Here is a 15,819-nt window from a genome sequence, read left to right as displayed (position 1 = left end):
AAACCTGTATATTTAACTGTGCGTAAATTATACCTTAATAAAATTAGTTCAATAAGAAGAAATCCCTGTTTAAATACCAAGAGTGCTTTCTAATTTCCTGCTTGGATCCTAATGGAAATACAGTTTTACTTTTTAAACAAACACAGGTAGACCATGGAGGAAGATGTAAAATTTATGTATTTGGTGTTGAGTGTTTTTGTTTTTCTTTTTTTGTTGTTGTTTGTAAACAATAAAATATGAGACTTCAAACAATTTCACCCTTGGGTTAGTTGATTTCAGGTTATGCTCCCCAGTCCCTGGGAGGCAGCCTCCATTCTCCCTGCTCTTCTCTGGTCGAAAACGCTGGGAAGCACTGGTCTGTATAAAGTGCTAGTGCCTAGCACATGGTAGGTGCTCAAGAAATGTTAATTATTGGTTGGGCGCAGTAGCTCACACCTGTAATCCCAGCACTTTGGGAGACCAAGGCGGGCGGATCACTTGAGGTCAGGAGTTCGAGACCAGCCTGACCAACATGGCAAACCCCCTCTCTACTAAAAATACAAAAAACAAACAAACAAACAAATAAAAAAGCCGAGCATGGTGGCACACGCCTGTAACCCCAGCTACTCAGGAGTCTTGAGGCAGGAGAATCGCTTGAACCCGGGAGGCTGCAGTGAGTTGAGATCGTGCTATTGTACTCCAGCTCCAGTCTGGGCAACAAGAGCAAAACTCCGTCTCAAAAAAAAAAAAAATGTTAATTATTATTAATATGAATTGGGCTTCATGGATCACTTGAAGGCCTGTCTTCTGGCTTTCTTTAAGACGATGTGATTTCACCTTGTGAGGTTCACAGAGAACTCCGCCCCTGAATTCTGCCCCAGATAATGGGAGGGCTTTCTCAGAAAACACAGGCCTGACACACAAGATCATGCATAGGCTTGTATTCAGGAACGAGTTTACAAAGCTCCAGAAAAGGCAGCAGGAGATCCAGAATCTCTGTGTGCCTTCCTTCATCCTACCCCCAGAAAAATGGCCAGTCTAGCCCAGCACCTGCTGCAGCCTCAATATTATGGGAATGCTTGTCCCATCTCTTGCCCAGGGGAAGTTGGAGAGAAAGCTTGCCTCTGTGCATGTTTGATATAAGCTGTGTGTGTAGGCAGGGAATGGGCTAGAGGACCCTGGACACCTTGGCCAGCCTCCTAGGCAGTGAGTTAGAGGAAAGGGGACTAGGTCTTGCGCCTCCACTGTACCTCAGGGTCCAGGCAGACCAGGCAGGGTGTTAATATTCGTGTCCTGCATGGTGGACCCAAGCTAAAGTGTTGCCTGCAGCCAAAGGCCTGGGCAGGGGCCATCTTCCATCAGCCCAGGGCCCAGGCACAGGGCCACCTGCTGGGGATGGTGGACACCATGTCCCCATTCCCAGCCCTCCTCTAGAAGGCACTGTTCTGTGGACTGCCACCCCTGGAGGGCGGGCAGGGTCTGGACAGGCACAGGCGGCGCTGGGTCTCCAGTCGGCAGAAGCGGTTCTGGTTGGTCACCCGGGTGGCCATGCCCAGCCCACAGGTGGTCGAGCAGGGTCCCCAGGCCGTGCTCCATTCTGGGCAGGGGACACCAGGTGGCAGGGAAGAGACAAGGCCAGAAAACTGGGGTCCTAGGGGAGAAAGAACAAGAGTTAGTGCTGAGTAGCCAGGGCTCAGCAGCTCAATCAAACCACCCACCAGTGGCCATGGCAATCTTGGTCAAACGGCTCAGTCTTTCTGCATCTCAATTTCTTCTTATGTAAATTTCCTAACAGTGGATGGCATCGAATAAAATAATGGGCATGAAGTGCCTAGCACAGTGCCTGGTACTTGTAAGATTTCCATAAATATTAGTTATTTGGCAACCAGAGTTTTCTGGTCACGATGGCCCCTCAGTCAACTACAGCTTTCTCATCTCTTTGGATAAACAGCATTTTACAGGCAGAGGGTGCCCAGCCTGTGTGGAGTAGTGCTTTAACCCGGTGGCAAGGATGCTAAAGATTTCAGGATTCTTGTGCCAGGAACAAGATGGCAGGTTTACCACAGTCTAGCTTTTTCTCTGCTCCAAGTCTCCCTCTGTGAATATTTTGGTGTCCTTCCTTCTAGTCTTACACCAGTAGTCCTCAACTAGGGTAATTTTGCCTCCCAGGAAAGGTTCGGCAATATCTGGAGACAGTTTTGGTCATCACATTTGGGGGGATGCTACTGGTATCTGGTGAGTAGAAGCCAGGGATGCTGCTAAGCACCCTGCAGTGCACGGGAAAGCCCCCCCAACAAATAATTACTTGCCCCGATTGTCACTAGTGGTGAGGTTAAGAAACCCTGACTTCTACCCGTATGTGTGGGCTGTGTATGCATGTGTACGTGTAGATATACCTGTATACATGCAGAGGGACACAATTAGTTGAGATTGAGTTGGAAATGCACCTTCTTATCCTGCTTTTATTCATAAGGCAAACTCACTGGTGTTTTCCTATGTATTTAAATGGATATATCATATTCCATCATAGGGATAATAACGGCTACCTCTGATACAGTACCATGTGCCAGGCACTGCTACAGCTGCTTGACTTGAACAAACTCAAGTAGTTCTTACAACGCTATGAAGTGGATGCTCTTATTGTCCCCATTGGACAGCTGGAGAAACTGAGACACAGAGAACTTAAGCAACTTTCTCAGAGTCACACAGCAAAAAGGGAGTGGTGGGGCTGGTGCAGACACCGTGCACCTGACCCAAAACACTCGACTACCTCTTGTGGGTGGCGGCAGCATTTATGAAACCAATCTCCTCTTTTCAGTTGCCTTTTTTAAAAAGTCACATTCATGTGATAATAATTTTCAAAAAGCAACACAGCAACAACAAAAATCTCTAAAATTGAAGATTTATAGTGGGACGGTGGGAGGTAACTGTCTATTCTCCATCTTTAGCCCACCCTCGGCCCACATTCCAGAGCAGCCACCTTACCTGGTTCAGTTTTGAGTTCCTTTTTTAATAAGCCCAAATAACAATAAATTAATAATATTTTATTAATATGTATCAATATATTATAAATACAGTAATATTATATATTCTAAGAGCTTAGCTCTGTTATATCTCTGAAATGTGAGAATTTGGTTCATGTACCCTAACCTATCTTTCCTCTCTCCACTCTGTCACCCAGTTTTTATTTTTAATTATTTATGGTCTTAAATTACACATCTCAAAGGCGGTGGCTTTTTGTTTATCGGTTTTAAAGAGGGAGTCCTGGTGACCCTCCACTCCTCTTTCTTTTCTTCTTCTTTTTGAGACGAAGTTTCATGCTTGTCGGCCAGGCTGGAGTGCAGTGCCATGGTCTGGGCTCACTGCAACCTCTGCCTCCTGGGTTCAAGCGATTCTCCTGCCTCAGCCTCCCAAGTAGCTGGGACTACAGATGCCCGCCACCATGCTCGGCTAATTTTTGAATTTTTAGTAGAGACAGGGTTTCCCCATGTTAGCCAGGCTGGTTTCGATCTCCTAACCTCACGTAATCCTCCCACCTCGGCCTCCCAAGGTGCTGGGATTACAGGGGCGAAACACCGCGCCCGGCCCTCCCCTCCTCTTTCTTATCTCTCTCCTCAGCCTCCGCCCCTCCCAGCTTCTGATGTGTCCCTGGGTCCTGGTACCCAGGAAGCCCCGCCCCACCCCACCCCCCAGGTGGCCCTTGGCGCCCCCAGGCAGTCCTGCCCCTGACCTGGACCAGCGCTGCGCTCACCTTGGGCTGGAAGGGGGTGGGCCCCCAGTCCCCCTCCTTGGCCGCACACCCACTCTGGGCAGCACTTGCCAAGGACCTCGACCCTCCTGGGGTGGGGGCAGTCCCAGCTGGGCAGCCGCACGTCCTCGCTGCACAGCGGCACGCAGGTGAAGCCGCCATCCTCGCAGCGGCAGCGGATGCTGCAGTGGGGCTGGAAGGTCTCCCCCTCCCGATACAGGCGACCGTTCACCTCACAGCTGCCATCGTCCTCTGCCACTGCGGAGGAGAAACCGCACCCCCATCGGTGACCCGCAAAGCGGCACAGCCCTCTCTGCAGAGCTGCCCAGATCCCGCTGCAGGAGGCAGTGGTCTCACAGTAGCTGAGCCCTGCCCAGGGCTCCAGCCCAGGATATGCACCTCTCCCCAGCCCTCCACCAGCCTGCTGGGGCACCCTGCATCCTGGCACAGGGATTGCAAGAAGACAGGACTGGACTGACCCCCAAGTTCTGCCGTTTCTTAGCTGTGGACCTGGGCCAAGTAATTTCACTTCTTGCCTCAGTGTCCTCATTTGCAAGGTGGGATATAATGGTACTTATTTTCCAGGGTGGTAGAGACTACTCAGAAGGACAGGTGTAATGATCACAACATAAAGGAGACCTTCCATAGGTCCTTGCTTATTATCATTAGTATAGTTACTATATATTAATAATGTTTAAGTATTCTATGCACACTGAGATTTCATGCAACAAAGTCATTGTCCACTTGTGTTGTAGTCATCACTGTCATGTCAGGGCTTAACTTGCCAGCTGTGTGTCTTTGAGTAAGTTACTTAACTTCTCTGAGTGGCCTGAACAACAGCAATGATGAGCTCGGTAATTGTACCTCCAGGTTCCATGGGATGACATGTCCATACCCTCTAGCACACAGTGCTAGGCATGGCCTAAGTGCTCAGGGAACACTCTTGCAATGAAGCCCTCAAGATATGGGCGTTATTGCCACTTCCTCCACTGGACATGAACTCCTTGAGGGCTGGGGTTGCCAGTGTGCATCTCTGCATCCCTCTGATGGGCTCAGAGTCTAGGTGTGACACACAGCACTGCAGGAAATGCCCCTTGAATGAATAGCTGGCATAAGGCTTGGCACATGAGAGACACTGATAAAATAGCCCTACTCCTTATCATTCCAGAGGTATTTACTGTTTCCCTCCTGTGTGCCAACCACTGTGCTCCTAGACAGAGGACAGTTCCTGCCTCGAGGGACTTACGAGCCTGGGGGAGGGGGGACAGGTGTGAGGGCATCATCTCCAAGACAGAATGAAGTAAGAGCGCTGGAGAGGCATGTGAGCCGCTCAGGAAGTGCAGATAGGGAACAGCATGTGTGTGAGACCTGGGTGACCACTGAGCTATGTCTGGGGAAAGGACTCATCAGCAAACAGGTTCTCCCAGATCTTCTGAGAAAACCTTCCAGTAGGTCTAGACACACACAGGGGTTTCAGAACCACACATACTCAGGTTCCAACTCTGGCTCCCACTTGTGGGGCCTGGGGCAAATTATTTTGCCTCTCTGAGCCTTGGTACCCAGCTCACAGGGCTGCTGGGGGATTAGATGAGCTAGAGGACTTACAGCATTTTGCCCCAAGCCTGGCACATAGCAGATGCTCAATAAATGGGGGTGGGTTATGCTTCCACATAGCATCTGTTACGTGCCAGGCTTGGGGCAAAATGCTGTAAGTCCCCTGGCTCATCTAATCCTCCAGCAGGAAAGGCCTCACTGAGAAATAATGCTGGTAGAGGGAACAGCCAGTGCAAAGGCCCTGAGGCAGGAGTATGCCCAGGGTATTTAAGGAAGAGCAAGGGGCCAGTGTGACTGCAGCAGACAGCAGGAGGAGATGAGGTCAGAGAGGAAGCAGGAGCAAGATCCTGTGGGGCCTTGTAGGCCACTGTGGGGACTTTGGCTTTTCCTCTGAGATGGGAAGCTACCAGAAGGCTTGGGGCAGAGGAGGGAGGTAATCTGGCTTATGACTTCCCAGGAGCTCTCTGCTGTGTTGTGAATAGACCAGGGGCAAGGAGAGAAGGAGGGAGATAATTATGCAGCTACTGCAAAATCCAGGCCAGTGATGATGGGGCTCAGACCAGGGTGGCAGCCACAGAAGGGACGGGAGTGTCGGATGCTGGAAATACCATGATGAATTTGCTGGTGGATGGTATGTGGGAGGTGAGAAAAGAGAGACGTCTAGGCCGGCTGTGGTGGTTCACGCCTGTAATCCCGGCACTTAGGGAGGCCGAGGTGGGTGAATCACTTGAGGTCAGGAGTTCCAGACCAGCCTGGCCAATGTGGCAAAAACCCATCTCTACTAAAAATATAAAAATCAGCTGGGCATGGTGGCAGGAGTCTGTAATCTCAGCTACTTGGGAGGCTGAGGCATGAGAACTGCTTGAACGTAAGAGGTAGGGGTTACAGTGAGCCGAGATCATGCCACTGCACACTGGGTGAAGGAGTGAGACTCCATCTCAGAAAAAAAGAGAGAGAGAGATGTCTAGAATGACTCCAAGGTCTTGAGCCTCAGCCATGAGAAGGATGGAGATGCTCTCAACAGACGGGGGAGACCGACCTGGGGGGCAGGAGATGAGGATCCCAGCATTGGATGTGCTGTTACACGATGGTGAATCTGTAGCGCATCTCGCGGCTCAGAGTTGGCCCTTACAGAAGGGCGTTCAATGAGTGATAGGAGAGGTTTTTGGCAGCGTGTTCCCTGCAAAGCCCCAGACTGAGCCTTTGAGATGTGTTAGCTGGACTCTTTGGGGTTCACCAGTTCCTGGCCTCTAAATTCAGTTTAAATCATTAAGCACTCATGAGCAACCACCATGTTGACAGACTAAGGTGGGGAGTTGCAGGAAGGACCAGGGACCCAAGTACACTTTGGCCTGCGCTGTTTGAAGTCTGAATTAAGATGGAATACGAAAAATCCCTTAACATAGTTATCGACAATCACAGCCTATGTACTATTCAACAGCTGCATGTCAGGCAGTTGAGCAATGAAGTTTGTGGAACCAGCTCCCTGAGTTCAAATCTCAGCTCTGCCACTTATGAGCTTTGTGACCTTGGGCAAGTTGCCTAGCCTCTCTATACCTCTTTTTTCCATTTATAACAGAAGGGTGGGCCAGGCGCGGTGGCTCACGCCTATAATCCCAGCACTTTGGGAGGCTGAGGCGGGCGGATCAGGGAGGTCAGGAGTTTGAGACCAGCCTGACCAACATGGAAAAACCCCATCTCTACTAAAAATACAAAATTAGCCGGGCATGGTGGCACATGCCTGCAATCCCAGCTACTAGGGAGGCTGAGGCAGGAGAATCGCTTGAACCTGGGAGGTGGAGATTGCAGTGAGCCAAGATCTGGCCACAGCACTCCAGCCTGGGCAACAAGAGCGAAACCCATCTCAGAAAAAAAAAAAAAAAAAAAAAAGAGAAGGGTAACATTAGTACCTACATCATGTGGTTGTGAGATTAAATGAGTTTATATTTGCGAAACCTTCAGTGTCTTACACATGGTAAGGGCTTGTGCAAGTGTAAAATAACTCTGGGTACTGTTTACACGTGTCATGGCAAATGTAAATAACAGCTATGTAAGCAAAGTGTAACTTATCTCAATTGTTCTTCAGATACACTTTCACAAACAATCATCCTTCAGTCTGTGTAACAAATCACCCTCCTTATCCTTACAATACTTGTAAATAAAGCATTTCACGTAGAGTTATTACTTTTTTTGTTGTTGTTGAGATAGGGTTTGGTCTGTTGCTCAGGCTCAAGCGAGCCTCTTGCCTCAGCCTCTCAAGTAGCTAGGACTACAGGCACGTGCCACCACACCTGGCTAATTTTTTTTTTTTTTGCAGAGATAGGATCTCAGTATGTTGCCAAGGCTGGCCTAGAACTCCTGGGCTCAAGTAGTCCTCCCGCCTCAGTCTCCCAAAGTGATAGGATTATAGGCATGAGCCACTGTGCCTGGCCTGTTGTTTTTTAACAAGGCTTTTCCTATAGATAGATTAATTGTCAATAATTCATGAGCTTCTCTCTCTTTCTCGTTCTTATTTTTATAAAAGTGTGACATGCACATGAATGAAAGGTAAATTGTTCCACAAGGCTTATTATTTAAAAAGAAAGAAGAACAATCTCTTGCCTCTTTGCATTTCTCTAAAGTGATGGCTCCTGACTGGAGATTTTGCCCCCTGGGGAAATTTGGCACTGTCTGAAGACAGACTGTCATGACGTGGGGGACAGGGAGTGCTCCAAGTATACAGTGGGTGGAGTTCAGGGATGCTGCTAGAAGTCTTACCATGCACAGGACAGCCCTCCCAAGACAACGAATTCTCTGGCACCAAGTCACTAGAGCCAGCTTGCAAAGCCTGCCCCAAAGCATCAGAGAATACCAAGGCCTAGAAGAGTGGTGAGGAAAGTCACATGCTCGGGTGGCTAGTGAATACTTAGCAAACCCAGGATTCCAGCAGTGCTCCCAGGGCCCCCACTCTGAAAGAAGACAGAATGAAATGTTCCTTAGAGCCTGTTGGTCCCATGCCGTGTGACATGAAGCATGTCCCTTAATGCTGGTGAACCTCAGTTTCCTCATTCGTAAAATGGGTCTGAAAGTACTTCCCATCGTAAGGTTATTGTGAGGATGATGTGACATGTGTAGTAAGTGCTTAGCACAGTTCTGGACACATATTATGCCCTAAATAAGAGGCTGCACTTTTATTTTCCTCAAAGTGTTGTAAGGATCCTGAGAAGGAAATGATGGCATCCAGTTTGAAGAATCTGGGAGCGCTTCTCAGGGGAGAAGCTGTTTAAACCTGACTTTGAAAGTTGGCAATGATTTGGACAGGTAGGGATGGGGGAAGGTTACTGGGGTAGTAAGATGATTTAAGCAGAGGCCAAGAAGGGAGAGGAGGGAGTATGGAATGGGCTTTGGGCCACCAAGTTCAGCTGGAAAGGATGGGGTACCTGAAGTGAGCATCCAAGGAGATAGAGGAGGACTGCACTTTGATTCAGGACACCACGGCCTTGACCTCCCGCTCACACACTACCCCCCTCAGTCCTGCAAACCTGCTTACAGAGGCACAGGGCCCCCCGGCCACCGGGTCCTGCCCCGGGCTGGCAGACCAGGCCCTGGCTGGCGTCGCAGACGTGGAGTTGGTCGCAGGGCTCCCCCAGCCGCCGTGCACATACCCGGCAGCAGCCACAGCCATCCAGCACCAGGGCTACTCCCAGTGGGCATCGGGGAGGTGGCCAGGGGCAGGTACATGGTGTCGGGCACAGCTGGGTACACACCTGAAGAGACAGAGACCTCACTCAGCCATGGGCTTTCAAGGTGGGCAGTGAGACCCTCACAACCGGCCACCTCTCTGCCAGACTGGGCAGTGTGGGGTCCACACCTTAGCCTCAGAGCCATGCATGCCTGGCCTCGAAGGCCAGTAGTCCCACAACATGCCCTAAGAGGCAGTATGGCATGTGGTTACGGGCAAGGACTCTGTACTAGAGTTCCAGTTCTTTACTTTTTATTTTTATTTTTGGAGTCAAGAGTCTTGCTCTGTTGCCCAGGCTCCATGGAGTACAGTGGCACAATCCCAGCCTCACTGCAACCTCCACCTCCTGGGTTCAAGCGACTCTCATGCCTCAGCCTCTCGAGTAGCTGGGGCTACAGGCACCCACCACCACGCCCAGCAATTCTTGTATTTTTAGTAGAGATCGGGTTTCACCATGTTACCCAGGCTAGTCTTGAAATTCTGAGCTCGGGCAATCCACCTGCCTCGGCCTCCCAAAGTGCTGGGATTACAGGCATGAGCCACTGCACCTGGCTAGACTTCCAGTTCTAATTCTGCCCCTTATTAGCTGAGTGACCTCGAGGAAGTTACTTAAGCTCTCTGAGCCTCAGTTTCCTCGAAGTATCTAACTCAGAGGATTACTCTGAGGAGTACATGAAATGTTGCACAGCAAACCCTCAGCACAGGGCCTGGCATGCAGTAGGCGCTCAGTGCACTTAGCTTTGATGATCATTGTTGTTAATGATGGCAGAGGGCTCAGCCCCTTCCCTCTGGGAGCTTATAGAAAGGCAAAAGCAACAAGCCAAGGATGAAAACAGCAGGGGCTGGTACACTTTCCAGCATATGGCTACTTATCTTAGGACGAATAAATCGAACCGTATCATGGATGTTTTTGGCCTTTTGATTCATTCAGCATGCTTCCCAGCTCTGGATGTGCACCACATCAGCCAGGAGACTTGGGAAAATACAGACCCCCCAACTCACTCTGGGGTTTACAAAATCAGAAGTCCCTGACTCTGGGACCTGGAATCTTTATTTTTAACAAGCTATCCAGTAGCTTCTGAAGCTCAGCTAGGTTTTCAGCACCTCTGCTCCAGTCTAACCTCCTCCCCCTGCCAGGTACAGATGGGGAAACTGAGCTCCAGAGAGGGACAGGGACTTGCTACAAGTCAGCGTGTTCAATTCAGGGCTGGGAGCGTCCCAGGTCCTGCTTCCCAAGTGAGGACTCAGGGTCACGGGGTGGGGGTAGACTGTGTCCGTAAGCCAGGCACCCACTCCCCAATGACAGGGTCAGGGTATCAGCCCATGTGACCTGCCTGCCCCTCGCCACCCACATCAGAGAAACAACCACAACATACAGCAGGTGCCGTGGGCTCCCTGTCCGCCCATTTGAAGGTGGGAACCAAGAAGGAAGCATAATTCAAGATGCTTCCAGTGGCCCCATCTGTGGGAGGCCAAGTTTGAGTTTAGTAGGATCCTTAGGGGATGAGGGTTTTATCTAGAGGAAGGGAGACTTGCAGTTTACATTGATGGGACTAATGACCTCATATCTCCTGTGCAGCCCCAAAGCAGGCAATGACCCCTTTGCCCTGCCTCACCCCCTGCCCCGCCCAGTGCACCCCTACCCACAATCCTGCAAACCTGCTTTCAGTTCCCAGCAACTCCCACACTGGCCACTGGGAGCCATTGCAAACTGGCTGACCAGCCTCTGGTGGGGGCCGCAAAGTAGGAGGCAATCACGGCCACACTAAGACAGCACTGAGTAGCAGATGAACGAACGGAACCAGGTGTCTGGCTGCCTCACAAGGGAGCGGGTCCCATCACTGTAGGCTGCTCAGATTCTAGAGACGATGGCCTGACCTCGCCCCTCAAGGTGTGGTCTGAACTAGCAGCAGCAGCGTCACCTGGGAGCTTGTTAGACAGGCAGCATCTGGAACCCCTCTATAAATCCAAAGCCGGATTTTTATATACAAATCCAAATCTGCATTTTCTTTTTTTTCTTTTCCTTTTTTTTTTTTTTTTTTTGAGATGGAGTCTTGCTCTGTCACCCAGGCTGGAGTGCAGTGGCATGATCTTGGCTCACTGCAACCTTCGCCTCCCAGGTTCAAGCAATTCTTCTGCCTCAGCCTCCCAAGTAGCTGGGATTACAGGTGCGTACCACCACACCCGGCTAATTTTTTGTATTTTTAGTACAGACAGGGTTTCACCATGCTGGCCAGGCTGGTCTCAAACTCCTGACCTCGTGATCCGCCCACCTTGGCCTCCCAAAGTGCTGGGATTACAGGCATGAGCCACCGTGCCCAGCCTGAATCTGCATTTTCATAAATCCACACGTGATTCACATAGAAACAGTCTGGGCTTTTGGGTTCCCTTCTAAGTCAGAGGTTCAGCTGCCTTGGCTTGTGGGCAATGGAGGGAGGACCATCAGGAGTGACTCTTAGGTCCCTCCCACCTGAAAACAGGAGTGCCAGGAAATAGACCAGCAGCTGTGCACCCGGGCTCCCACTGTGGACCCCTCTACTGGCCATGTTTGTCAGGGGGCAGGACTCTGTAGGCCCCGATACCCAGAAGAGGCTATTAATGACATCAACTATTCTAGTGTACAATTATCCCATGTGATACCATATGTATGTCATGGGCCAAGGGCCATTTTCTCATTTACCCCTCCAATGTGAGGTGCCATCGTTACGCCCATTTTAAAGATGAGCAAACTGGAGCTCAAAGCGTGTAGTAACACAGCCAGTAAGAGACAGAATTAGGATTGACATCCAAGTTCAGGTTGACATCCAAGGCCCAAACTCAAGTTGTCCCATTGTGCCTCAGTTTCCCCAGGGCCTTGCTGTGATATCTGGGGGTTGGGGAGGGGGCAAGGCTTATGATATCTGGGGCAGGAGCACTGGGCATGGAGTTTTTTGGGCAAGAGTTGAGATTCAAGTTCTGCCACTGACTTGCTACGTGCCTGAACACGTGGATGAGCGGCTTTGGAAGGTGGAGCTGAAGCTCAGTTTTCTCCTCTGTAAAGTGGAGCAGAGACCACCTGTTTCTGAGTGATGGTGGAGATTAAATGAGGTCCTGGCCAGTCCTTGATCGATGTGGTTTTGCTTGTGTCCAGGTGTCTGCCTCCTGTCCTGGTCCACAGCCGGGAACCCCGGAGCCAACGGCCAGCCTGGAAGACTCAGAGTTCTCCCTGTGAGGGTTGCTGTGGCTTTCCATGTCGTGGTGACTAAGTCCCTGTGTTTCTGTGCAGTCCCTGCTTGCTAGGACCAGGGAAGAATGGCCCCGTAAGTCTCACCCTAATGGCACGTCTAGGACAGCTTTACTTTGTTCTTTCATAATCCTGGACCCCTTCTCCCTCCTAGAGCCCCAAGTCCCCTATTCCAACTACCCAAGCCACCCACATTGGCATCATGTCCTACCCATCCCCTTTGGAAGAGCAAACAGCAGGGCAGGATGCCAGTGTGGTTCTCAGCCTTCCCGGGCACCAAGACTTGGGGCCTGAGGGAGAGAAGCTCCTGCCCATGCTTCTCAAAGGAGCGTGAAAATACAGTGAGATCGTGGCTTGTGGTGGGGCCGATTCCATGGTTCTGGGAACTCAGCATTTGCCGAGGGGATGATAAGGCTTAGAAGCTGTTGCCTTGGTCCAGTTTGGGCTTGGGGAGGCACAGACTGGAGTGCCTCTCCCCCTACATCCATGTCTGTTCTAGGCTCCGCCATGGCCCTCCTCTATTGCTCTGACCTTTCTTTGCTGTGTGACTTTAAGCAAGTTGCTTACCCTTTCTGAGCCTCACTTGACTGAAAACTGGGGTTGCAAGTTGCTTATCCTTTCTGAGCCTCACTTAACTGAAAATTCCTTATGGGGTTGTTGTGCATGTTAGACAAGGTAGATGTCCCACAAGCTCTTTGGTGAATGTCCCATGCAGCACTCAGGGAGAAGGCCATTACTCCACAGAGGTGTCTCCTGTCCCCCTCTAGCTAGGGCGGGCGGGTCACTCACTGCCTAAGAGTCCAACGGCATTGATGCCCTTGCAGAATAAACCTTCCAATCAGCTAGGTATCCATCCAAATGCTGGCTCAGAGTTAGGCCAAGCATGTCATGTCTTCAGTACCCCCATTCATAATGAGGGTACATTAAAGTCCTGTTTAATTTGCCTGGTAAGTTTGATGAATGATCATGAATGACCTTCACAGAGGCCTCACAAACTGTATACCCTTCACCTGGGAAGATGCTGAGGCCCAGAGAAGGCAAGGCACGTGTCTGAGGTCACAGAGCAGGGCTGGCCGGAGGCAGCTCTGAGTGCCAGGGAGAGAAGCCCTGCTTAGGCATGGTGGCCAGACTGTGCCCAATGTGGGGCCCTGGAGGAATTCTACCACGGGGGTCCTTGGCTGTGATTTTTACATCCCCACCCCCTCCACACCCAAGTAATCAGCAGTGCCCCCTTCAAGGGCCCGGGCCTCCTTACCTTTGAGAGGAGGCAGAGGAGGGAGAAGGCCAGAAGGTGGGTCTTCAGTGTGCTTCTCATGTCCCCTGCAGAGCCAGCTTTGAGCCTGGGAGGCGGACCTGTGAGTCTTTATGTTCCAGCAGCTGTGAGGTCACTCCCAGGCACACACAGGCACACGCACGGACACACACACACACAGAGTAGCTTTTTCATTCCTTGCTTCGCTTCCCATCCTCATGGCCCAAAGGATGAGCCCATTTACCTGAAGGTGAAACTGTGAAGGCCACCAAGGGGGTGCCTGTCCGTGTGTGTGTGTGTGTGTTTGTGCGCGCGTGTGAAAGCCTGAGCCAGTGCCAGCACCAAGAGCCTGTGACAGCTTGCAGGGGCCTCCCTATCTCCTCCCAGCCCAAGAGGGTCCTAGCCCTGCTGTAGTTGCAAAGCCCTATCCCAGACCCCCTGTCTGAACCCCAGTGGTGCTGCAGATACCGGAAGCATCCAGTAAACACCCCCTTTGCAGAGCTGACCCAAGGTCTCCTAAGCTCCGTGGCCCTGACTCTGGGTAGCCGCGGCCCAGCCTGCGGTTTCTGGCAGGCAGATTGGCAGCCACCCAGAGGCGGGTGTGACCCAGAGCAAAACTTCCCTGGGCGGCCTGTTTGCTCTTGGCATAAGGGACCTCCCTTGGCCTGCCTCCCAGCTCTGGAAGGGGGCCCGTGGTGGGCGAGTCCGGGCAGGCTGGACCTACTGTGTGCCAGTGCTTGCTGGGCACTGCTAGATGATGGGGTCAAGCCAAATCCATTTAGTTTCATTCAGCCGCCTCTGAAGTCACCTCTGCAGGAACTGAAGGCACAATGCTGACCTGAGGACAAGGCCCAGAGAGGGAGAAAACAGAGGGAAAGCAAGTGGAAGTTCAGGAATACCAGGCAAGGTCTCTTGCTCAGACCAAGAGTGAGGGACGCTTTCTGACGGAGGTGCCATTTCAGAAAGCCAAGAAAAGAGAGGGTGAGAGAGGGCAGAATGTTCCAGGCCAAGGGAACAGCACGTACCAACGCCTAGATGTCGGACATAGCACGATAGCCTGCTTCTTCTGGGAGCCAAAGTGCCTGGTATGAGCAGCGCCTTCTATGCAATGGGAAATGGTGATGTCTGTGAAGGGTGAGACACACAAGTTCATACCACCAAGATTTGGGGACATCAACGATGTCCCAGCCATGAGGGCAGGGGATGAAAAGACATGGGCTTTGTTTGTAGAGTTTGGCAAAGATAAAAGAGGTGATGTCAAGGGCTGTCTGGGTCCCGGTTACCTCCATCAGTAGTAGTCCAAACCTCAAAGTGATCTAGCTGGACAGCAGAGGTTCCAGAATGGATGATCCGTGAGGAAGAAGTGTGACTTGATATAATGGCAAGACGAGGATTGTGAGCGTGGAGGAGATTTCCCCCACAGCTGCTGTCCTATTAGAAGAGGCAATGGAAACGGAAGTTGAAGATGAAAATGTGGGATTTGATTATTTATGGCAGGAAGAGGTGGCCAGGGTGGAGATGGGGGTCCAGAAACTTGGAGGAAAAGAAACAGAAGAGGTCTTTTTTATTTTGTTTTATTTTGGGATTCTTGTGGAAATGCCGATGTTTCAGTCAGAAGCATGCCTAGAGTACTTTACATCCGCAGTGGATCGTTTTTAACACCCCTCTTCCTTCATACTACAAAATTGTTTTCAGTAATAATCATGAAATGAAACAAATATTTTTCATGTATGAATTAAAATTTGCACTTACCAAACAAAATAATTACCATTCACTGTTCACACTGTTTTACTCTTTTAAAAACTGTAAATACAAATCAAAACTCCAAGTAGTTTCGTAAAATGACAAAATTGAAATACTCTTATTGTCATCTTTACCATCACTCCGCGCTCATTGTTGATTTCACTCTACTATTTAAATGCAAAAATACAGCAGGGCCGGTGGCTCATGTCTGTAATTTGGGAGGCCAAAGTGGGAGAATCACCTGAGGTCAGGAGTTCAAGACCAGCCTGGCCAACATGGTGAAACCCATCCCTACTAAAAAAATACAAAAATTAGTCAGACGTGGTGGGTGCACACCTATAGTCAGTCCCAGGTACTCGGGAGGCTGAGGCAGGAGAATTGCTTGAACCCAGGAGGTGGAGGTGGCAGTGAACTGACATCTTGCCACTGCACTCCAGCCTGGGCGACAGAGAGAGTGTCACACACACAAAATAATAATAAAAACAAATGCAGAAATATCAATGCTGGACGGTGGAGACAGGAATGCATTCAAAGCAAGTTTGGAAGATTCCAGAGTTGCGAGGAGCTTACTCTCAACTCATGTGTGTTCCTGAGACCAC

At 50.5% G+C, this 15,819-nt stretch overlaps 1 protein-coding gene and 1 pseudogene across 1 annotated transcript; both read right to left on the bottom strand.

Annotated features, from left to right (window-relative positions):
• Window positions 1-565: 565 nt before the first annotated feature.
• Window positions 566-1,278, bottom strand: LOC117068811 (annotated as a pseudogene).
• CCN5 (cellular communication network factor 5) lies at window positions 906-14,007 on the bottom strand. Its single transcript, XM_033186506.1, has 4 exons — window positions 13,481-14,007; window positions 8,811-9,027; window positions 3,731-3,985; window positions 906-1,630 (listed from the first exon to the last, which is right to left on the bottom strand). Exons 1-4 carry the CDS (start codon window positions 13,538-13,540, stop codon window positions 1,410-1,412), a joined length of 753 nt encoding a protein of 250 aa, XP_033042397.1. The 5' UTR covers window positions 13,541-14,007; the 3' UTR covers window positions 906-1,409.
• Between the last annotated feature and the right edge of the window lie 1,812 nt (window positions 14,008-15,819).

The sequence above is a fragment of the Trachypithecus francoisi genome, unplaced genomic scaffold, assembly GCF_009764315.1.
Source record: "Trachypithecus francoisi isolate TF-2019V2 unplaced genomic scaffold, Tfra_2.0 Lachesis_group21, whole genome shotgun sequence".
Lineage (NCBI taxonomy): Eukaryota > Metazoa > Chordata > Mammalia > Primates > Cercopithecidae > Trachypithecus > Trachypithecus francoisi.
The sequence above is the reverse complement of the archived record's forward strand: the minus strand, read 5'-3'. Positions and strand labels throughout refer to the sequence as shown.